The 25,706-nt window shown below is 42.3% G+C and overlaps 1 protein-coding gene across 1 annotated transcript in view; it reads right to left on the minus strand.

Annotated features, from left to right (window-relative positions):
* The window catches only part of LOC139583363 (laminin subunit alpha-1-like), a 109,209-nt gene extending 93,322 nt beyond the window's left edge, over positions 1-15,887 (minus strand). Inside the window, exon 1 of the mRNA XM_071414351.1 lies at positions 15,621-15,887. Coding sequence (XP_071270452.1) covers positions 15,621-15,684 — 64 coding nt within the window. The 5' untranslated portion in view covers positions 15,685-15,887. The remainder of the gene's footprint in view (positions 1-15,620) is intronic.
* Between the last annotated feature and the right edge of the window lie 9,819 nt (positions 15,888-25,706).

Consider the following 25,706-nt stretch of genomic DNA (forward strand, 5'->3'; position numbering starts at 1 on the left):
ATAGTCCGGGTAACCATTTGGTTACCTGTTCAGGAGTCTTATGGCTTGGGGGTAAAAACTGTTGAGAAGCCTTTTTGTCCTAGACTTGGCACTCCGGTACCGCTTGCCATGCGGTAGTAGAGAGAACAGTCTATGACTGGGGTGGCTGGGGACTTTGACAATTTTTAGGGCCTTCCTCTGACACCGCCTGGTGTAGAGGTCCTGGATGGCAGGCAGCTTTGCCCCAGTGATGTACTGGGCCGTACGTACTACCCTCTGTAGTGCCTTGCGGTCAGAGGCCGAGCAATTGCCGTACCAGGCAGTGATGCAACCGATGTTGCAGCTGTATAAACTTTTGAGGATCTCAGGACCCATGCCAAATCTTTCCTGAAGGGGAATAGGCTTTGTTGTGCCCTCTTCACGACTGTCTTGGTGTGTTTGGACCAATCTAGTTTGTTGTTGATGTGGACATCAAGGAATTTGAAGCTCTCAACCTGCTCCACTACAGCCCCGTCGATGAGAATGGGGACATGCTCGGTTCTCCTTTTCCTGTAGTCCACAATCATCTTCTTAGTCTTGGTTACGTTGAGGGATAGGTTTTTATTCTGGCACCACCCGGCCAGGTCTCTGACCTCCTCCCTATAGGCTGTATCGTCGTTGTCGGTGATCAGGCCTACCACTGTTGTGTCGTCAGCAAACTTAATGATGGTGTTGGAGTCGTGCCTGGCCATGCAGTCGTGGGTGAACAGGGAGTACAGGAGGGGACTGAGCACGCACCCCTGGGGAGCTCCAGTGTTGAGGATCAGCATGGCAGATGTGTTGCTACCTACCCTCACCACCTGGGGGTGGCCTGTCAGGAAGTCCAGGATCCAGTTGCAGAGGGAGGTGTTTAGTCCCAGGATCCTTAGCTTGGTGATGAGCTTTGAGGGTACTATGGTGTTGAACGCTGAGCTGTAGTCAATGAACAGCATTCTCACATAGGTGTTCCTTTTGTCCAGGTGGGAATAACTGCTTTATGCATGTTTACTAATGCATAACAAATTATTAATTATTAATAAACAAGCTGTTCATGAGCAGAACTTAATTCCAGACACAATTAAACTTTTCTGACAAGGGATCTTTACTGGCATTTCAAAGACATCAATACATCTCCTCTCTAAGATCTAAAACATATGTACGCTTCCCAGGAGAAGGTGGCCATTGTGAGCTTGGCCTACGACTTAATCCTATTGAATTGAATGGTCCCAAAGCATTCCTGAGAACAGTGGTGAGAACAGTGATGGTGAGGCCTTCAGAGGCCCTCCAGGGGCCCTTCAGAAAACTGGAGTTGTTAGCCTAATGACATAGCAGCACTGAGACATCTGACCAGATGAGTGGTAGACTGTCTCGGAGTCAGACCCACTGATCGGTAACGAGACAGTACAGTACGGTTGAGACATCTGACCAGACGAGTGATAGACTGTCTCGGAGTCAGACCCACTGATCGGTAATGAGACAGTACAGTACGGTTGAGACATCTGACCAGACGAGTGATAGACTGTCTCGGAGTCAGACCCACTGATTGGTAATGAGACAGTACAGTACGGTTGAGACATCTGACCAGACGAGTGGTAGACTGTCTCGGAGTCAGACCCACTGATTGGTAACGAGACAGTACAGTACGGTTGAGACATCTGACCAGACGAGTGATAGACTGTCTCGGAGTCAGACCCACTGATCGGTAACGAGACAGTACAGTACGGTTGAGACATCTGACCAGACGAGTGGTAGACTGTCTCGGAGTCAGACCCACTGATTGGTAATGAGACAGTACAGTACGGTTCAGCAAGACAGTGTGAAATTGGTATGACTGACTGACTGACTGTCTGTCCATCTGTCTGCATGTCTGTCTGCCGTTCGGTGGCTGCTGATTTCTCATTGACAGAGAGGCTTGACCCCTGTGCTCTGTGGGCTGTAAAGGGGAAACGCAGGGAGAGTGGATTGGAAAGCAATTATTCTTTTCATGCCGACTATTTATTAGCTTGTTATAATGTTTTTAACAGTTTGCCTTAAAAATTATTTTATTCAATCTTACAAACCATCCTGCGATAGGTCATGGTTTGTCATGAAAGAAACCTCGCCCATGTTCTCTGACCATCAAACTCACAATGTTTTCGTTGTTTAAAAATCAGTTGCGTTAATTGATTTTAAACATCAGAGCCAAATCTCAAATCCCAATGGATTTGATCCTGTGAAAGTGAAACACAATCTTTCATATTTTGGTTCATGGTAGTCTTAATCCCGGAGAGGGCTATTTTACAGTACCTAGCTTTGACATGATCTAACCAGGTGCAGATAACTGTGGGAAGGCAAGTGACACAGTGACAGCCCGGGGGGATGTTATTGACACAGCAACTGGTTGCGGACAGGGACCATCAGTCAGGTCAGTCAGCCTGGTATTTCATCAATAAATCACCACCTAGTCGCGATGTAACACCACACTGCTAACCAGCGCTACTAAATGGCTGACTGACACATAGTCAGACACTGATGTAACCCATAGATGTGGTGATTTGTGGTAATTTCAGGCTTCTTAAGCCTATTACCTGGGGCTCCTTTGCACTGGGGATGCTTTAATCATCTGTCTGCATCTGCCGACCAAATCTGGGCTCCATGGTGAACGCTTGCATGTGGCGGAAAATGAAATCAAAGCCAAACTAGCATCCTTGTCCTACTTGTCATTTTTATTTAATTATGGGCTTTAATATCCTCATGTCTTATTAGCGTTAACTGCAATATTAGCCCCATAATTATCTTCATCAGGTTATCTGACATCATACATTATACAGCTTTTTGGACTAAACTGCTTGAGATGATGTGATGTGAACTAAATGGCTATATCCCCACAGTTGTAGCAACTACGGTGGACGCGTAACCAGGTCAGTGGGTACAGTGGGGAGGCAGGTAGCCTCGAGGTTAGAGCATTGGGCCAGTAACCAAAGGTTGCTGGTTTGAATTCTGGAGGCGACAAGGTGAACAAATCTGTCGCTCTACCCTTGAGTAAGGCACACTAATTGCTCCAGGGGCGCTGTACAATGGCTTCCCTGGCTGTGACCCCACTCCCTGCGGGTGTATCATGGGGAGTTGAGATATCCCCCCGCCAAAAAAAATCCATTAAAGGACAAATATAAGCACCCCTCAAATGATTATACAGCTCAGCTCATTAGTGTGAAAGGGACATCAGTCAGTCAGTGAGGCCTGGTCAATGTTTGGATAACAAGGTCCCGTGATTGACTGGCCTAGATCTGAGCAGGCCCCCAATGGTCAGAGGTCATCTCATCAGCCTTACCCAGGAGCGGCTTCTGCTGAGCGGCTGCCATCTTTGGAATGCCACTGAACACAAAAGACTAACATTTCAACAGTTCACTGGTAGATAGCATCTGGGGTTGATAAGGTAAAAATGCTGTCCGTGGCTGAAGATGTTAGCCAGCTACCAGTTCAGCATTTCAGGTAGCGTTACTCAACGCTCAGGGCACTCTGCTTAGCAAAGAATGTTGTGTAAATAGTGATGGTGAATTGATTAAACAGTACAAATATGTTAACTGATCAATGCATTCTCTGTGTGGAACATATGAGTAAATAATATATTTTAGTAAAAATACTAATCTTAAGACAAGGAGTTTATTTGGAAATGTCTTGTTCGTAATATTTTGAGTAAACCTCCCCCTCACAGTCAATAGTCTCCAAAACCCGACACAGTGACTATGGTCTGGTTTCAAAACCCGACACAGTCACTATGGTCTGGTTTCAGAACCCGACACAGTGACTATGGTCTGGTTTCAGAACCCGACACAGTGACTATGGTCTGGTTTCAGAACCCGACACAGTGACTACGGTCTGGTTTCATTGACTCACTCTTTTGGCAACTTTGAGAAGAAAAAAAAGGAATTTGAGGTTATGGTAATTTGCATGGCCAATGTACAGGATCACTGAGCGGGGGGGGGGGGGGGGGTGCATATCAGACTCAAAAGAAACACATGGATTTTCTCTTCAACTTCACTATTTCCATTACACTTCATTATTATCAGTAGCATTTCATTGATATTATTCAAGTTATTATTATGAAATGTCAGATTGGAGAGGATTGTCACGTTGTGGTATTGTGTCTGACTTTTACAGTGTGTATTGTCAGGTAACAAAGTTAGCACCACTTTGACATAAAACATTTTGGTAGAAGGCAGTGTGAGGGGGTCCATTTAGCATCTTCACACTGCACCTGAGAGAAAGATGGATTTTCACGTATAGCACCACTGTGGGATTTTGACTTTAACCAAAGCCTACATGTCTTATTTTAAAACATTGACTTCTACTCCTCCAACCTCATCCTAATATAGAGCCAGGTGTGTCTAAATCCAGCAGTAGAAACAGTAGAAGCTCACATTTTTGGTATTGACACAACTTAACGCATAGGCTATCAGACTCAAAAGAAACATGTGCAATTCCACTATTGCATCTGCCTATAGAGTAAGCCATTTATTTCAAATACTGAAGGCTTGAAAATTGAGATGAGAGGGTGGTTTGTGACATTACATTTATAATCCTTCTTTACTTCAAATAATTAGGCAGATCAGACCAAGCAGTCCCAGTAGTCAGATCAGCAGCAGTAAGGACAGTAGTTTCAGCCTACGAGGTTGATCATTTCCCTGAATGTTGATCTGCTTGTTCATCTGCCGTTCGTTCAGTGTGGTGTGTTTTAGGGACCCCCCGCTGGTGGACATCTGACTGTTGAGATTTTCTCTGGATTCTATAGTCGGTTTCCAAATCATGGACAGCACTCTGTTCAAAGGTGCTGAGTACTCCTCACGGCCAGAAAACACTACCGGTGTGTCCATACCTTTATGTAACACAGCTCACTTTTGAGTGCAACACACAATGCATTTGGTGCTCTCGGTCTCTGCGGCTAGCAGCTGCTGTAAAGCTAGCCTTATGATTCCGATCTTACGTCACTGTAAATACATCTTCCCTGTAAGTTCCGAATGCCTGGCTGCCATGATCAGGACAGCGCGGTGCTGGCATTAGATATGGCTCGGAAAATGTACTTCAATCCAGGGATGGCGATGGCGCTGTATTCCTAATTATCACATCCTCCAAAATGATACATCAAGAAGATTGAAATACCTTTTGGAATGCACGTGACGTCGCGTTGAACAACAAAGGATAGTCAGCCAATAAAGTTGCAATTTCAAAATGGCTGCTGTGGCTTCTGATTTCTCGCATGAGGACGAAAAAGGCAGTTTAATGAAAAACTAGTAGTCTTTCTGTAACGGGTGTCGTCTTCCTCCTCCTCGGACGAGGAGAGGAGAGAAGGATCGGTAGACCAATGCGCAGCGAGGTGTGATGACATAATGATTTATTGAAAAAAACAGACGAACACTGACACGAACTAGACTTCAGAAATACAAAATAACAAACGGACAATGTAGACGAAACCTGAACATGGAACTTACAATAAAAGACACGAAGAACTCACGAGCAGGAAACAGACTACATCAAACGAAATAACACCGAAACAATCCCGTGTGGTGCGCAGACACAAACACAGGAGACAATCACCCACAAACAAACAGTGTGAACAGCCAGCCTATATATGGTTCCCAATCAGAGGAAAACGTAAACCACCTGTCTCTGATTGAGAACCATATAAGGCTGATTAACAGTGATCTAAACACAAAACATACAATGCCCACCCCAACTCACGCCCTGACCAACTAAACATATACAAAAATAACATAAAATAGGTCAGGAACGTGACACTTTCAATCTTCTCGATGTATCATTTTGGAAAATGGGATAATTAGGAGTACATTGCCATCGTTGTGGGTGATTTCCACGTGGAGTGGAGAAATAATAACAAGTAGGGAGCTATCAGTGTAGCTTACTAGCATGCTAACCTTATCTAGCTAACTAATGTTATCTGTTGCTTCATCTTATTCAAAAGATTAGCCAGCTAGGCTATGGCTGGTTCTGGAGCTGTATTTGCCATAAGCACGTAGGGAAAACTGTGCCACAAATGGATAGGTGAAACCACTATCTTTACATTTGCCTTCTATTGTAATCTCCAAAGGTTTGGTATCTTCCAAAATTGGGGCCGCAAATCCGCCATAGAAATAAAAAGAATAAGATGAAGCTCTGGTAATATGAATAGCCTAACTATTGAACGGTTTGGACTAGAGACGCGTTTTTCAACATTGTAATGGACACGGTGCAACCTTTGGTAGGCTCATGATGCCATGGTTCTCACAGCTAGGGGAAGTACAATGATAGGCTACAATGACTTTGCTCATGATGCATGCCGCAAATGACGTAACAACTCCCTAAGCACATCCGACATGAAACGAAACACCAATACTTGATGTAACAACAGCACAAAATAGATAAACAAGTTTGTGGAATCTTCTTTCGCGGGCGCTTTTTCATTATAGGATAGACACTTGTGATTTCTAGCTCCACCAATCAAAGCAGTGGAACGCGGTTAAAACCATTCATCTTGAGGTGACAGGGTTGGCGGGGTTCCAAAATGAAATCATAACACACGCAATTTTACCATTTACAAAAATTGACATATTTTTGGGGGGGGACTAGTGCAAAAACTTGACATATTATCCAATGGATTATGATAATTTGACGGTGAAAAAACATAATTCAACAATAGTTGGTCAAAACATGCATTGTGATTTGTTGAGACGCGTTCTAAGCCATACTAAAAAACCTGTTTAGCACAGGTAAGCCTATGAAGCAAAAATGGGAATATTGTTTTCTCTTTTATGGATATAAATACATACACATAGAAATGTCAATAGAAAAACAGGTCAAACAAAATTAAATGCGGGGGGCGCTAGTGAGCAAGCCACGTAGTAGGTCATGTTTTTCCAAGCTCCTGCTGAAATTGCATTTATTTAATACTAATTTTGCGCTTCGACCCAAATAGAACTAGGAAACACTGCCTTTGAATGACGTGCTTTACTTTGTTCAACTTTTATTTTTGTTTTAATGCATAAATGGCGTATAACTTGCAAAACTTTAAGTTCAGCGGAGTCACTGACAAAAGAGAAAACACTTAGGCCCAAGACAAGGAGCTCGAGTTCTTCAACAAGTGGGAGCAGCGGCTCTTCCCCTCGGAGGATTTGAAGGCCGCGATTGTTGCTGCCCTCAGAGTGGACATTTAATCTATAATCAAGTCGGAACTCAAGGAGGCACTCAGTGAGGATTTACATTTTATTAAGTTGGAGTTACAAGCAGTCAAGAAGGAACTCGCAAAGCATACAGCAATGGTTCGTAGTGAACTGGAAACAGTAAAGAAAACTGTCTCCGACATGGAACAGGGCTTGGCAACATGCTCACACTAAAAACCATGGTTAAGAAGCTTGAAACTTATGTGGCTAGCCTTAAGGAACAATGCATACATTTACAAGGTTATATGCCAAGATCCAATATCAGGATCATGGTGGTAGCTGAGGACCCGGGATCAAGTTCTACTTTATCGGTCTCAAAGTTATTGAAGGAAGCCCTCAAATTGGATAAAGACGTCCTTGTAGACGGCTCACATCGAGGCTCTCAAGCAGGAAAGCCTGGAAGAAAAGCTTGCGTCATTGTGGCTAACCTACACTACTATCAGGATTGTATTGATGTTCTTTGGCGTGCCAGAGAATTTGGCTTACTTCAATGTAACAGAGCACCCATCTCTATCTTCCCTGATTATGTCCACAGCGTTGCTTGTGACCGTGTCACTTTCAACGATATCAAGAGTCTGCTCGGTGGACGGACCAACGTTCAGTATGGTGTGGCTTTTCCTGCATGACTCCGTATAACATACAGTGGGGAGAACAAGTATTTGATACACTGCCGATTTTGCAGGTTTTCCTACTTACAAAGCATGTAGAGGTCTGTAATTTTTATCATAGGTACACTTCAACTGTGAGAGACGGAATCTAAAACAAAAATCCAGAAAATCACATTGTATGATTTTTAAGTAATTAATTTGCATTTTATTGCATGACATAAGTATTTGATCACCTACCAACCAGTAAGAATTCCGGCTCTCACAGACCTGTTCGTTTTTCTTTAAGAAACCCTCCTGTTCTCCACTCAATACCTGTATTAACTGCACCTGTTTGAACTCATTAGCTGTATAAAAGACACCTGTCCACACACTCAATCAAACAGACTCCAACCTCTCCACAGTGGCCAAGATCAGAGAGCTGTGTAAGGACATCAGGGATAAAATTGCAGACCTGCACAAGGCTGGGATGGGCTACAGGACAATAGGCAAGCAGCTTGGTGAGAAGGCAACAACTGTTGGCGCAATTATTCGAAAATGGAAGAAGTTGAAGATGACGGTCAATCACCCTCGGTCTGGGGCTCCATGCAAGATCTCACCTCGTGGGGCATCAATGATCACGAGGAAGGTGAGGGATCAGCCCAGAACTACACGGCAGGACCTGGTCAATGACCTGAAGAGAGCTGGGACCACAGTCTCAAAGAAAACCATTAGTAACACACTACGCCATCATGGATTAAAATCCTGCAGCGCACGCAAGGTCCCCCTGCTCAAGCCAGCGCATGTCCAGGCCCATCTGAAGTTTGCCAATGACCATCTGGATGATCCAGAGGAGGAATGGGAGAAGGTCATGTGGTCTGATGAGACAAAAATAGAGCTTTTTGGTCTAAACTCCACTCGCCGTGTTTGGAGGAAGAAGAAGGATGAGTACAACCCCAAGAACACCATCCCAACCGTGAAGCATGGAGGTGGAAACATCATTCTTTGGGGATGCTTTTCTGCAAAGGGGACAGGATGACTGCACCGTATTGAGGGGAGGATGGATGGGGCCATGTATCGCGAGATCTTGGCCAACAACCTCCTTCCCTCAGTAAGAGCATTGAAGATGGGTCGTGGCTGGATCTTCCAGCATGACAACGACCCGAAACACACAGCCAGGGCAACTAAGGAGTGGCTCCGTAAGAAGCATCTCAAGGTCCTGGAGTGGCCTAGCCAGTCTCCAGACCTGAACCCAATAGAAAATCTTTGGAGGGAGCTGAAAGTCTGTATTGCCCAGCGACAGCCCCGAAACCTGAAGGATCTGGAGAAGGTCTGTATGGAGGAGTGGGACAAAATCCCTGCTGCAGTGTGTGCAAACCTGGTCAAGAACTACAGGAAACGTATGATCTCTGTAATTGCAAACAAAGGTTTCTGTACCAAATATTTAAGTTCTGCTTTTCTGATGTATCAAATACTTATGTCATGCAATAAAATGCAAATTAATTACTTAAAAATCATACAATGTGATTTTCTGGAATTTTGTTTTAGATTCCGCCTCTCACAGTTGAAGTGTACCTATGATAAAAATTACAGACCTCTACATGCTTTGTAAGTAGGAAAACCTGCAAAATCGGCAGTGTATCAAATACTTGTTCTCCCCACTGTACGTTCCAAGACCCCCATAAGGCAATGGCCTTTGTAAATCTGAACATTCTACAGAAGTCGGACGAAGCAAATGGCTGAATGCTCATCTATTTGGCGATTAGGGTAATGGACGAATGTGTCTACCACTGCAGACTCAGTCTCTCTTTTGTAGATACTGTATAGCGTTGCCAGTGGCATCAGCTGATATTGTTATTATTAGGTAACGTTAGTGCCTTAGTTCTGGTGAGTCAATTCTCCTTTTGGTTTAACGTTTTATTTTATTACCATGAAGCTGCTCATTTCTATTTCTCGATGGTACCCGTATCCAGGGTAGATAAAGCACAGTTCTATAATTAAGTTATGTCAACTCTTTAAAGACGTTGCTGCTAACTTAGTGGTATTGCTGTAATATGTAATTTATCAAATGTTTTATACTTTCTTTTAAAACAGCCTATTTTAAAACAGCCTAGTTTTGGGATGTAAATAAGTATTTCTTATTTGTTTTAAATCCTTTCACTATTTCAGCAGGGCTCTCTACTCGATAGATTTAATGTGTCCCACTACAAGCACATTATGTGTGGATTTCTTTGCGTGGGGATTAGTGGTTACCTTGTTCTATTAGGTGACCGGGGGTGTTTCTTTTTCAAACCAGACTTCAGGTTTTTGTTCGTTTGTTTTTTTTCTTCTTCAATTTTTGGGGTTTTATTTGCTGTTTTTATAGAAAAAAAAATATTTGATCAGTTGCTATTGTAATCTGTCATCTATCATTTTCCCACCTGACTTTACATGGCTAGGCCTAATATCATGAGGGACAGCTGGTTGCTCGGTCACTTTTGCTAGCTGTGTCATTATTTTTACTTACATTTTTATTTTTTTTATTTTATAATATATATTTTTTACTATTTGATTATATTACTCATTGTATATCATGTCTGCTTTAAGTATTTGTATTTTATTTCACCTTTATCTAACCAGGTAGGCAAGTTGAGAACAAGTTCTCATTTACAACTGCGACCTGGCCAAGATAAAGCAAAGCAGTTCGACACATACAACAACACAGAGTTACACATGGAGTAAACAAACATACAGTCAATAATATAGTAGAAAAACAAGTCTCTTTACAATGTGTGCAAATGAGGTGAGATAAGGGAGGTAAGGCAATAAATAGGCCATGGTGGCAAAGTAAATACAATATAGCAATTAAACACTGGAATGGTAGATGTGCAGTAGATGAATGTGCAAAGTAGAAATACTGGGGTGCAAAGGAGCAAGATAAATAAATAAATACAGTAGGGGATGAGGTAGTTGTTTGGGCTATTTACAGATGGGCTATGTACAGGTGCAGTGATCTGTGAGCTGCTCTGACAGCTGATGCTTAAACCTAGTGAGGGAGATAAGTGTCTCCAGTTTCAGTGATTTTTGTAGTTCGTTCCAGTCATTTGTAGCAGAGAACTGGAAGGAGAGGCGGCCAAAGGAGGAATTGGCTTTGGGGGTGACCAGTGAGATATACCTGCTGGAGCGCGTGCTACGGGTGGGTGCTGCTATGGTGACCAGCGAACTGAGATAAGGCGAGGCTTTACCTAGCAGGGTCTTGTAGATGACCTGGAGCCAGTGGGTTTGGCGACGAGTATGAAGCGAGGGCCAGCCAACGAGAGCATACAGGTCGCAGTGGTGGGTAGTATATGGGGCTTTGGTGACCAAACGGATGGCACTGGGATAGACTGCATCCAATTTGTTGAGTAGAGTGTTGGAGGCTATTTTGTAAATGACATCGCCGAAGTCGAGGATCGGTAGGATGGTCAGTTTTACGAGGGTATGTTTGGCAGCATGAGTGAAGGATGCTTTGTTGCGAAATAGGAAGCCAATTCTAGATTTAATTTTGGATTGGAAATGTTTGATGTGAGTCTGGAAGGAGAGTTTACAGTCTAACCAGACACCTAGGTATTTGTAGTTGTCCACATATTCTAAGTCAGAACCGTCCAGAGTAGTGATGCTGGACGGGCGGGCAGGTGCGGGCAGCGATCGGTTGAAGAGCAGGCATTTAGTTTTACTTGTATTTAAGACCAGTTGGTGGCCACGGAAGGAGAGTTGTATGGCATTGAAGCTCATCTGGAGGGTAGTTAACACAGTGTCCAAAGAAGGGCCAGAAGTATACAGAATGGTGTCGTCTGCGTAGAGGTGGATCAGAGACTCACCAGCAGCAAGAGCGACATCATTGATGTATACAGAGAAGAGAGTCGGCCCAAGAATTGAACCCTGTGGCACCCCCATAGAGAGGCCCTCCGATTTGACACACTGAACAATGTCTGAGAAGTAGTTGGTGAACCAGGCGAGGCAATCATTTGAGAAACCAAGGCTGTTGAGTCTGCCGATAAGGATGCGGTGATTGACAGAGTCAAAAGCCTTAGCCAGGTCGATGAAAACGGCTGCACAGTATTGTTTCTTATCGATGGCGGTTATGATATCATTTAGGACCATGAGCGTGGCTGAGGTGCACCCATGACCAGCTCTGAAACAAGATTACATAGCGGAGAAGGTATGGTGGGATTCGAAATGGTCGGTAATCTGTTTGTTAACTTGGCTTTCGAAGACCTTAGAAAGGCAGGGTAGGATAGATATAGGTCTGTAGCAGAGTGTCTCCCACTTTGAAGAGGGGGATGACCGCAGCTGCTTTCCAATCTTTGGGAATCTCAGACGACACGAAAGAGAGGTTGAACAGGCTAGTAATAGGGGTTGCAACAATTTCGGCAGATAATTTTAGAAGTCTGGTTTTGGGGTGGGGCTCTGTTAGAGCATGGGGGTGTTGAGGTGGGTTTGATTTGGTAGGCGATCCGTGTGTGTTCTGCCCTCTACCTGTTCTGTCTGTTATCTGTATAATATATATTTTTTTTAAATGCAGCTACTTTTCTGTTATTATAGCTGCACGGATTGACATGACTGTGTTAGCCGAAGTTCGCTAGCTAGCAAGCAAGGGATAAAAGCATTGCCAGCCAGCATGGCAATGGAACATTTAGAACGAACGACTAGGTCAAAAAGACAAAAAGACTTAGCAACTGGGTCGCGTCTCAGGCAACCTAACCAATAGAATGAACGGCCAGCCGGCTTGGCTAGCATACATAAATGTGTCGGGACTCTGCCTCGTACCTATGACCGCAGCACAGGAATGCTAAAAAAGTAGCTTAGCACACCCTCTTGTGTACAATTTCTTTAGTTTGCACCCCCTATTTGTTCCATGGCTCAAAAGCTGTAGTGCATTTGGAAAATATTCAGACCCCTTGACTTTTTTCACATTTTGATATGGTACAGCCTTATTCTAAAATGGATTAAATAATTTTTCCTCATCAATCTACACGCAATACCCCATAACGACAAACCGAAAACAGGTTTTTAGAATTTTTGCTATAAAAATGAAATACCTTACTTCCTTTTGACCCTTTGCTATGAGACTCAAAATTGAGCTCAGGTGCATCCTGTTTCCATTGATCATCCTTAAATCATCCTTGATTTAGTCCACCTGTGGTAAATTCAATTGATTGGACATGATTTGGAAAGGCACACACCTGTCTATATAAGGTCCCACAGTTGAGAGTGCATGTCAGAGCAAAATCCAAGCCATGAGATCGAAGGAATTGTCTGTAGAGCTCTGAGACAGGATTGTGTCGAGGCACAGATCTGGGGAAGGGTACCAAAATATTTCTGCAGCATTGAAGGTCCCCAAGTACACAGTGGCCTCCATCATTCTTAAATGGAAGAAGTTTGGAACCACGAAGACTCTTCCTAGAGCTGGCCGCCAGGCTAAACTGAGCAATCGGGGGAGAAGGGACTTGGTCAGGGAGGTGACCAAGAACCTGATGGTCGCTCTGACAGAGCTCCAGAGTTCCTCTGTGGAGATGGGAGAACCTTCCAGAAGGACAATCATCTCTGCAGCACTCCACCAATCAGGCCTTTTTGGTAGAGTGGCCAGATGGAAGCAACTCCTCAGTAAAAGGCACATAACAGCCCGCTTGGAGTTTGCCAAAAGGCACCTGAAGGACTCTCAGACCATGAGAAACAAGATTCTCTGGTCTGATGAATCCAAGTTTGAACTCTTTGGCCTGAATGCCAAGCGTCACGTCTGGAGGAAACCTGGCACCATCCCTACGGTGAAGCATGGTGATGGCAGCATCATGCTGTGGGGATGTTTTTCAGTGGCAGGGACTGAGAGACTATTCAGGATCAAGGGAAAGATGAAGTACAGAGAGATACTTAATGAAAACCTGCTCCAGAGCGCTCAGGGCTTCAGACTGAGCGAAGGTTCACCTTCCAACAGGACAACAACCCTAAGCACACAGCCAAGACAATGCAGGAGTGGCTTTGGGACAAGTCTCTGAATGTCCTTGAGTGGCCCAGCCAGAGCCCGGACTTGAACCCGATCGAACATCTCTGGAGAGACCTGAAAATAGCTGTGCAGGGACTCTCCCCATCCAACCTGACAGAGGTTGAGAGGATCTGCAGAGAAGAATGTGAGAAACTCGCCAAATGCAGGTGTGCCAAGCTTGTAGAGTCATACCAAGACTCTAGGCTGTAATCGTTGCCAAAGGTGCTTCAACCAAGTATTGAGTAAAGGGTTTGAATACTTATGTAAATGTGATATCAGTTGTTTTTTTTATTGTACATTTGCAAAAAGATCTAAAAACCTGTTTTTGCTTTGTCATTATGGGGTATTGTGTGTAGATTGATAAGGGGGAAAAAACAATTTACTCCATTTTAGAATAAGGCTGTAACGTAACAAAATGTGAAAAAAGTAAAGGGGTCTGAATACTTTCTGAATGCACTGTACCCATCCATCATCTTTGCTATAGCCAAAGATTATCTGTTGCTCAGTGACTGGCGGACTTTACAGGTGTTTCTGATTAATAAACAATGCCATGCTGGTGGGTGGTACCATTCTAATAAAACCCAGCCCTAAAACGAAACGTAGGATAAAAATAATTCACACCTCATTTCATAGGAAAAGACAAGGCATCGGTACGAATTTGCACGAAGCGGGCAGTTCGGGTTTGTCACTTCAAGCTCAAGTATATCATACTTTGACTAAAACTATGACTGGTTGACTTACATTGTTGTGCAACACCATGGGTAAGCTCTGGCCATCGTCTTTAAATTTGAAAAACTGGTGTGGGCATTTAATTAGGGTTACATTTGAAAACAATATATATATATATATATTATTCGTACAGTAGTTAACTACAGAAAAACATGCAATTAACTTGATTTAAAAAATGTATCGTTTGACAGCCCTACAATTTAATATATGTAATTGTAACATATGGAGATCCCCAACATGTTTATGCCAACAAGTATAGGTAGAAGCTTCTCCAATTACATTTGAGAAGAAGCATTTTACAAGCAAGCGAGTATTCAGTATTCAATAATATCAATTCAATTAAAAGTGTTTCTTAAATGTATTGAATTGAATGGGGGGGGGGGGGGGGAGGACAAGTTACACAGCACATCAACATCTGATCTTGATTCCAATGTAATGTTTTTTAAAAAGCCAAACCATAAGGGAACGTAATGAAAGCTGGTCTATTTGAAGCCTAAAATCTGCACCTCAAACATTTTCTACTGATGATTGTTGTTACAATTAGAGGATTTGAATTCGGCCTTGAGGCGACCCTAGCATGTTAGCGTGACTGTGCTTTGGAGAAAGAGGCGTCAGCAATTGTAAAACATTTCAATGACAATGGCCCGGAATTTCTCTCAAGGTGAGAACTAATAAGGGTTTAACAAAGTAACTATCATGTAGATTGGCCAGTGATATTAGTTTGCTGGTGATGCAACTGGTTGTATTAAAAATGGATAGCATAGTTTGTAATGACTTAGAATCCTCCTGTTTGTAATTGTAAACTAATGGCTGAATTATTGTCTGCAATTTCAACACACCTATTACTTTTCACTCAATTTATGCAATACATATTAGGCTATTTCTGTTTTAAACTGGCAAATGTAAAGAACAGGAAAATAGTAAGTACTCAAAATGCGTTCTATCAACAAAGATAAATCTACTATTCCTAATCTTCCACTTATGCCCTACATAAATTAAAGTGCATATCCCATACATTGCTTTAAGAATAAAAAATGCTTTGCCCCGGACGCATTGAGACCTCGTGCTGAATGAGTGAAAATGCAGTCAATAGGAAAGAGATTATTTCCAGCTCACCTCTTTGCTGGCACTCCGCGGAGGATGCCCATAGCAGCACAATTGCACAGCAAAAGAGCCTCATCTTTCACAACACATGTGGACTTCGGCTTCTAATAAATGTCTCCAATATTAATTTGGGATATATTTTCTAATGTTTACAGGAATGTATAGCCTAAAGTTGTCATGCACATTCGTTTCGCCTATGGTCTCTCTCTGTCATCTGTTCAGCGTGTACCGCTCTTTCACTCTCCTCTCTCCCCTCACTCATTCAGCTAACTTTTGTCTAAACGTTTTTCTTTCGTCCCACTACAAAGTCGCTGGCTGGACCGCACCATTTGGTGAGGAGTAGGGGGGTTGACCAAATTTGTCGAGATTTTATCATTGCTGCCTTTTACTCTCAACTACTCTTTACAAATTAAGATTGTTTTGACTTTTACAAATGTACACTGTTTTGTGTTTAATGATCATTTTATTTTAGAAAGGTTTAGAATAACAAAAACGTTGCACCAAATTTGAAACGGTTTAAAATATTTTTTTTAATGAAGGCTACTTTTTTTTTAAATGTAGTCTACCTAGCAGCCTATAGTCTATTTGATGATTTAATTATGTCAACATCCTACATAAAATATATCATGCAGTTTGGATATTCACCTATGCTTCACAATTTGGCAAGCAGTCGTTGTAATTGGATTATTACACCAAATTGTACAACTTGTAAAAAATGGAGCCGTTTAACCTCTATACAAGCAGAGAGATACGCTGCGCGATTTAGATAGCAGTAGCCTACAGTACCCCAGATACTGTTATTCTGCTGATAAGACACTAAAGCCCATGTAAATATTGAACCATGATTGTGATACTGGAATGGAAAGCGAAGGTGCCTGATTCCATCAAAGTTATGCAGGGCATTCAATAATCACAACCAACTGTACTAAACATTTAATACAAGCCTATGTTTGTATGAAACATTGGAAACTTGTCTTCCAGACTAATTTCAACAAAGCAAAACTAAACGAAGCAATTTATACCTCTGGATATCACAGCGATAACAAAATGAACATTTGATCCGTTTACCTATACATCTTCCCCCAAAAAGTACATTTTTAACCAATATCCAACTACTACTTTAAACTTTTCAATGACTATAGATGGCTTAACTGACAACATCACAAAACCGATCTGTACTCTTCAATGGGGCAGAAGTCCTTGAGTTGTTGTCATTCTGCATGGCCAGCTACCAACAATGACAAGAAACCGCCATGTGGAGAATTTATAAGTGACTTGTGTCAGTTAAATTGAGTGTCATTATCTGGTCAGGAGTGTGTGTATACTGCCCTCATGTGGATATAATGAAAATGGGTGGGAATGTTAAGGCCTACAGTACTCCAGTAATAGACTACTGAATCAACTATTCAAGTCGAGCCACATTCAGATTCTATAATTCTATAATTACAGACAGCTCCTCCTCCCATGACTGCATGCCTGTCAGACGTGTATTAAATTATTTTATGGAAAGGATCTCTGCAATGTTTTAACGAGGCAACGTCCTCACCCTTTTTGTAGAGTCAATGACTTTAGTGACTTTTTTCAGAAAGTCCCTTTTCAAGAAGAAAGGCCTTGCCATTGTACATGGCGATACCAGAGGACAGAGACATAACAGGCATGATTATTAATTGTACAGATCAAATGAGGCTGCTGAGGGCGGAACGGCTCATAATAATGGCCGGAACGGAGCAAATGGAATGGCATCAAACACCTGGAGACCATGTGTTTGATGTATTTTATACCATTCCACTAATTCCAGCCATTACTACGAGCCCATTCTCCCCAATTAAGGGACGGCCAGCCTCCTGTGGTATAGATTATCACGTGTAATAATGTCCTATTTTACTTCTGTGCATAGACAATGAGTGACTAATAAGCATGCAAAGCATGAACATACCCCTATGACAACACCTATTCCTGTAACTATTCCTGTAACTGTTCCTGTAAATATTCCTGTAACTATTCCTGTAAATATTCCTGAAAATATTCCTGTAACTATTCCTGTAAATATTCCTGTAAATATTCCTGTAAACCAGGGCATCATATAATGGGTTAGGCTTTTATTGAACAACACAGGAGCAGCCAACATCAATATACTGTATGGTTACAGTTAAATAAAGGTTAAATAAAATAATACATTGTAACGTGAAACTCCCTTATAGAGTTAAGATATCCAGTGATTCCAGTCTACGAACTTCACCAGCTTCTTTAGTATAACCAGGCTCCTCCTTGGTGGAGGTACTAGGGGAACCAGATGGACCGTTTTAGGGATGCATGTTTTAACCAGGTTGTTTAGTCTGTATCTGTATCTACAGCAGCTTCTGTCAGTGAGGAACTTATTAGGCCAGACTGAGGAAAGGTCAAGGTAGCAGGTGTATGTATAAATATGAGGAGCAATGAACATAACCCCTATTGACACAGACAGGACAGGACAGACAGACATGACAGAACAGACAGGACAGACAGAACAGACAGGACATATAGACAGGACAGACAGGACATGACAGATAGACAGGACAGACATGACAGAGACAGGACAGCCATGACAGATAGACAGGACAGACAGATAGACAGGGCAGACATGACAGATAGACAGGACAGACAGAACAGACAGACAGAACTATTGGTTATGTTGTTAAAGGGATAAGGGGTGGAAGCAGGTGTACTATATCATTGCTCCAACCAGAAGAGACATCTATGTTAGGACTTCAGGGCGTGGTCATCTACAAGCGACTGGAACATTCAGTTTCTAAACAGCAGAAGGTCAGCGAGAGTCTGGATAGGCCTTATCTGTCATACAGAGGAGATGGATAGAGGCATGCAAGCTCCAAAGACACAGTATTATTCTGATATTAGAATAGCATTGTAGAATGTAGTTCAGAACCAATGAGTTACTGAGAATAACCCCTGATACTTGGAAGTATTGTTATCTACAGTATCTATTGATACCAATACAATCATTTTTTTTTGTTTTCTCTTAGGGTTTGTCTAACTAAAATCATGTTATTGTCATGCCCTCTAGTGTTAACAAAACCCTCTAGTGGTAATCTAATCACCTGTCATCTCCTGTCTAGACTACTGCAACTCTCTGTTGGCTGGGCTCTCCGCTTGTGCCATCAAACTCCTGCAACTTATTGAGAATGCCACAGCCCGCCTGGTGTTCAACCTTCCCAAGTTCTCCCATGTCACCCCACTCCTCGGCACACTCCATTGGCTTTTAGTCGAAGCTCACATCCACTACAAGGCCACGGTACTTGTCCACAGAGAAGCAAGAGGAAGTGCCCCTCTCTATCTTTAGGTTATGTTCAAACCCTACACCCTAACCCAAGCACTTCATTCTGCCACCTCTGGTCTCTTGACCTTCCCACTCCTATGGGAGGGCAGCTCCCGCACAGCCCAGTCCAAGCTCTTCTCTGTCCTATGACCCCAATGGTGGAACCAGCCTCCCCTTGAAGCTAGGACAGCAGACTCCCTGCCCATCTTCCGAAAACTTTTGAATCCCTACCTCTTCAAAGAGTATCTTAAATAATCCGCTTCCGCTTAGGAAACGTTTTGCAACCGAATCGGTGTAATGAATACCGCCCTGGATTTCTTTACCCTGATTGTTATAGTCCACTCACCTGCTGGTGTCCCAGGTCTTAATTAGTGTCTGAATTAAAGGAAAGCATGGGAAATAGCAGGGCTATAATGGTTTTACATATATATATATATTTTTTTGTAAATATTAAATGTTTTATTTTAACTTGATAAAATAAAGAACAGTAATACATTTTGTCCTCTGAAGAGATGGCGGGCTTAAAATAAAAACATCTCCTTTCAAGCACAACAGACAAATGCCTCATGAAATTACAATAAACACTTATAGTTTAGGCAAAAAGTAAAGTGTTTTAATTTAATAAGAAATTTACCAGAAATATTACTGAGACATACAGTACTCAACACTGAGCCATACAGTGCTCAACACTATGGCTTACAGTACTTAACACTGAGCCATACAGTACTCAACACTGAGACCTACAGTACTCAACACGGAGGCATACAGTACTCAACACTGAGAAATACAGTACTCAACACTGAGACATACAGTACTCAACACTGAGACATACAGTACTCAACACTGAGACATACATTACTCAACACTGAGACATACAGTACTCAACACTGAGGCATACAGTACTCAACACTGAGGCATACAGTACTCAACACTGAGGCATACAGTACTCAACACTGAGACATACAGTACTCAACACTGAGACATACAGTACTCAACACTGAAGCATACAGTACTCAACACTGAGAAATAAAGTACTCAACACTGAAGCATACAGTACTCAACACTGAGAAATACAGTACTCAACACTGAGGCATACAGTACTCAACACTGGGACATACAGTACTCAACACTGGGACATACAGTACTCAACACTGAGACATACAGTACTCAACACTGAGGCATACAGTACTCAACACTGAGAAATACAGTACTCAACACTGAGAAATATAGTACTCAACACTGGGACATACAGTACTCAACACTGGGACATACAGTACTCAACACTGAGAAATACAGTACTCAACACTGAGGCATACAGTACTCAACACTGAGAAATACAGTACTCAACACTGAGGCATACATTACTCAACACTGGGACATACAGTACTCAACACTGAGACATACAGAACTCAACACTGAGACATACAGTACTCAACACTGAGAAATACAGTACTCAACACTGAGAAATATAGTACTCAACACTGGGACATACAGTACTCAACACTGGGACATACAGTACTCAACACTGGGACATACAGTACTCAACACTGAGGCATACAGTACTCAACACTGAGGCATACATTACTCAACACTGGGACATACAGTACTCAACACTGAGACATACAGAACTCAACACTGAGACATACAGTACTCAACACTGAGACATACAGTACTCAACACTGTAGCCTAGAGATACAGCTTACTTTTATTACCTACCGACTTTGTCTTCAGTTTCCAGAGCAACTTGTTGATGTACTTTCCATGCGGCCTTGTCTCTCTCTGTGTCCTGGTCATGTTCCCTGAATGAATCTCCTGTACCAGGAATGGCCAGAGTCAGCTCTTCAGAGATTAGTAACTGAGAGGGCGAGATCATAAGGCTATGGTGCAACTGCTTAGGTGACGCTAGGCCTCTCAAGGATCCACACAGGGGACACAACGGCTGAGGTGTCATTGCTTTCTTTAGCGGTTTGGACTCTTGCTGGACAGGTTTAGGGAAACGGTGAGTCCTCATTTCTAGGTGTGAGGGGAAGTTGTTTTGAAGGAAATACACGGACCAAGATCAAACTATTTTCTCTGATCTGCTGCGCCATCTTGTGGTGATTTGGGATGATATGTTGCCTTTCTCAATGATGACATTCATTGAACAGTACTTGACAGCCATTGAACAACATGACTTTTAAAAGCTTAAGAACGGTCTATCCGACTCTTTTCTCTTTCCCTACCTTGTCTTCTTTATTGAAATCTAATCAAATCTGTCCCTACCCTAGCTCTGTCTCTGTCCGGGGGGGGGTGATGCAATTAGAGAGAATCAGAGAGCCATAATGAGTCCGGCTGAGGCTAGGAGGCTACTCTTCCATCTATTCCATTAGCCATGGAAGCAGCAGCTGAAGCCCATTTGCAGATCCTCACAGTTGGTACCATTACCCTGCTCTGATAGAAGTCCTGCCTGCCTGGCACGGGCACCAATCCACAGACCGCTGCTAATGGAATGGCACTAGGGCAGGAAGTGTGTGAGCAGAATGAGCCCAGGTACCTCAAGCCATACAATTCTGTGGCTAAAGTGACTGTTACAACCCCAGGAGCAAACGCTCTGTCTCATCTGAGAGATTACAATGTCTGTCAGGTCATTTATTGAACCCTTATTTTACCAGGTAAGTTGACTGAGAACACATTCTCATATACAGCAACAATCTAGAGAATAGTTACAGGGGAGAAGAGATGAATGAACCAATTGGATGCCGGGGATGATTAGATGTTCATGATAGTAATTTAGCCAGGACATGGGGTTAACACCACTACTCTTACAAAAAGTGCCATGGGATCTTCAGTGATCACAAAGAGTCAGGACACTAGTTTAACTTCCCATTCGAAAGACGGCACCCTACACAGTTATTTTTGGGGGGACCAGAGGAAAAGTGCCTCCGGCTGGCCCTCCAACACCACTTCCAGCAGAATCTGGTCTTCCATGCAGGGACCAACCAGGACCAACCCTGTTTAGCTTCAGAGGCAAGACAGCAGTGGGATGCAGGGTGGTATGCTGCTGGCGGTTGAGATTATGGAAGTCTTGTGCAGAGAGACAGAGAGACAGTCAGAGAGAGAGAGAGAGATACATTTACATTTTAGTCATTTAGCAGACGCTCTTATCCAGAGCAATTTACAGGAGCAATTAGGGTTAAAGGGATACTGGGCCTTTAATCTTCTCCGCCAGTGTCAGATGAACTCGTGGATAACATTTTATGTCTCTGTGTCCAATATGAGCGAGCCAATGCTAACTAGCGTTCGCAAAATTAATGGAAGTCTATGGGTATCTCCTAGCATGCAACTTCCTTCAAATCGCACACAGCGACATAAAAATTGTATCCCTTTAAATGCTTGCTCAAGGTCACATCAACAGATTTTTCACTTAGTCGTGTCTGGAATTTGAACCATCAACCTTTCGGTTACTGGCCTAATGCTCTTAATCGCTAGGCTACCTGCTGCCTAGATAGATAGATAGATAGATAGATAGATAGATAGATAGATAGATAGATAGATAGATAGATAGATAGATAGATAGATAGATAGATAGATAGATAGATAGATAGATAGATAGATAGATAGATAGATAGATAGATAGATAGACAAATAAGCAGTCAGACAGATAAACAGATAGATAGGCAGACAGATAAACAGATAGATAGGCAGGCAGACAGATAAACAGATAGATAGACAGGCAGGCAGACAGAGAGGGAGAGGTAGGCAGACAGACACAAATATAGATAGATAGGCAGGCAGACAGATAAACAGATAGATAGGCAGGCAGACAGATAAGCAGTCAGACAGATAAACAGATAGATAGGCAGGCAGACAGATAAACAGATAAACAGATAGGCAGGCAGGCAGGCAGACAGACAGACAGACAGATATAGTTGAAGTCGGAAGTTTACATACACTTAGGTTGGAGTCATTAAAACTCGTTTTTCAACCACTCCACAAATTTCTTGTTAACAAAGTATAGTTTTGGCAAGTCAGTTAGTACATCTACTTTGTGCATGACACAAGGAACTTTTCCAACAATTGTTTACAGACAGATTATTTCACTTATAATTCACTGTATCACAATTCCAGTGGGTCAGAAGTTTACATACACTGAGTAGACTGTGCCTTTAAACAGCTTGGAAAATTCCAGAAAATTATGTCATGGCTTTAGAAGCTTCTGATAGGATAATTGACATCATTTGAGTCAATTGGAGGTGTACCTGTGGATGTATTTCAAGGCCTACCTTCAAACTCAGTGCCTCTTTGCTTGACATCATGAGAAAATCAAAAGAAATCAGCCAAGACCTCAAGAAAATAAATTGTAGACCTCCACAAGTCTGGTTCATCATTGAGAGCAATTTCCAAACGCCTGAAAGTACCACGTTCATCTGTACAAACAAAAGTATGCAAGTATAAATACTGTGGGACCACGCAGCCGTCATACCGCTCAGGAAGGAGAAGCATTCTGTCTCCTAGAGACATTGGTGCGAAAAATGCAAATCAATCCCAGAACAACAGCAAAGGACCTTGTGAAGATGCTGGAGGAAACCGGTAAAAAAAAATATCTATATCCACAGTAAAACGAGTCCTATATCGACATAACCTGAAAGGCCGCTCAGCAAGGAAGAAGCCACTGCTCCAAAACTGCCATAAAAAAGCCAGACTACAGTTTGCAACTGCACATGGGGACAAAGATCGTACTTTTTGTAGAAATGTCCTCTGGTGTGATGAAACAAAAATAGAACTGTTTGGCCATAATGACCATCATTATGTTTGGAGGAAAAAGGGGGAGGCTTGCAAGCCAAAGAACACTATCCCAATGGTGAAGCACAGGGTGGCAGCATCATGTTGTGGGGGTGCTTTGCTGCAAGAGGGACTGGTGCACTTCACAAAATAGATGGCATCATGAGGGAGGAAAATTATGTGGATATATTGAAGCAACATCTCAAGACATCAGTCAGGAAGTTAAAGCTTTGTCGCAAATGGGTCTTCCAAATGTACAATGACCCCAAGCATACTTCCAAAGTTGTGGCAAAATGGCTTAAGGACAACAAAGTCAAGGTATTGGAGTGGCTATCACAAAGCCCTGACCTCAATCCTATAGAAAATTTGTGGGCAGAACTGAAAAAGCGTGTGCGAGCAAGGAGGCCTACAAACCTGACTCAGTTACACCAGCTCTGTCAGGAGGAATGGGCCAAAATTCACCCAACTTACTGTGGGAAGCTTGTGGAAGGCTACCCGAAACGTTTGACCACCCAAGTTAAACAATTTAAAGGCAATGCTACCAAATACTAATTGAGTGTATGTAAACTTCTGACCCACTGTGAATGTGATGAAAGAAATAAAAGCTGAAATAAATCATTCTCTCTACTATTATTCTGACATTTCACATTCTGAAAATAAAGTGGTGATCCTAACTGACCTAACATAGGAAATTTTTACTCTGATTAAATGTCAGGAATTGTGATAAACTGAGTTTAAAAGTATTTGGCTAAGGTGTATGTAAACTTCTGACTTCAACTGTAGATAGGCAGGGAGAGAGAGAGGGAGAGAGAGAGGCATTCTATGCCATCAAAAGGAACATAAAATTAGACATACCAATTAGGATCTGGCAAAAAATACTGAAATCAGTAATAGAACCCATTGCCCTGGATGGTTGTGAGGTCTGGGGTCCGCTCACCAACCAAGATTTCACGAAGTGGGACAAACACCAAATTGAGACTCTTCATGCAGAATTCTGCAAAAATATCCTCTGTGTACAACGTAAAACACCAAATAATGCATGCAGAAAAGAATTAGGCCGATACCCGCTAATTATCAAAATCCAGAAAAGAGCCGTTAAATTCTACAACCACCTAACATGAAGCGATTCCCAAACCTTCCATAACAAAGCAATCACCTACAGAGAGATGAACCTGGAGAAGAGTCCGCTAAGCAAGCTGGTCCTGGGGCTCTGTTCACAAACACAAACAGACCCCACAGAGCCCCAGGGGAGAAACACAATTAGACCCAACCAAATCATGAGAAAACAAAAAGATAATTACTTGACACATTGGAAATAATTATTTAAAATACAGAGCGAACTAGAAGGCTATTTGGCCCTAAACATAGAGTACATAGTGTCAGAATACCTGACCACTGTGATTGACCGAAACTTAAGGAAAGCTTTGACTATGTACAGACTCAGTGAGCATAGCCTTGCTATTGAGAAAGGCCACCGTAGGCAGACCTGGCTCTCAAGAGAAGACAGGCTATGTGCACACTGCCATCAAAATGAGGTGGAAACTGAGCTGCACTTCCTAACCTCCTGCCAAATGTATGACCATATTAGAGACACATATTTCCCTCAGATTACACAGATCCACAAAGAATTTGAAAACAAACCCGGTTTTAATAAACTCCCATATCTACTGGGTGAAATACCACAGTGTGCCATCACAGCAGCAATATTTGTGACCTGCTGCCACAAGAAAAGGGCAACCAGTGAAGAACAAACACCATTGTAAATACAACCCATATTTATGTTTATTTATTTTCCCTTTTGTACTTCAACTTTTTGCACATTTTTATAACACTGTATATATACTTAATATGATATTTGTAATGTCTTTATTTTTTTGGAACTTCTGTGAGTGTAATGTTTACTGTTAATTTGTATTGTTTATTTCACTTTTGTATATTATCTACTTCACTTGCTTTAGCAATGTTAACTTATGTTTCCCCTTGAATTGAATTGAATTGAATTGAGAGAGAGAGAGAGAGAGAGA

The sequence above is a fragment of the Salvelinus alpinus genome, chromosome 8 (genome assembly GCF_045679555.1).
Source record: "Salvelinus alpinus chromosome 8, SLU_Salpinus.1, whole genome shotgun sequence".
Taxonomy (NCBI): domain Eukaryota; kingdom Metazoa; phylum Chordata; class Actinopteri; order Salmoniformes; family Salmonidae; genus Salvelinus; species Salvelinus alpinus.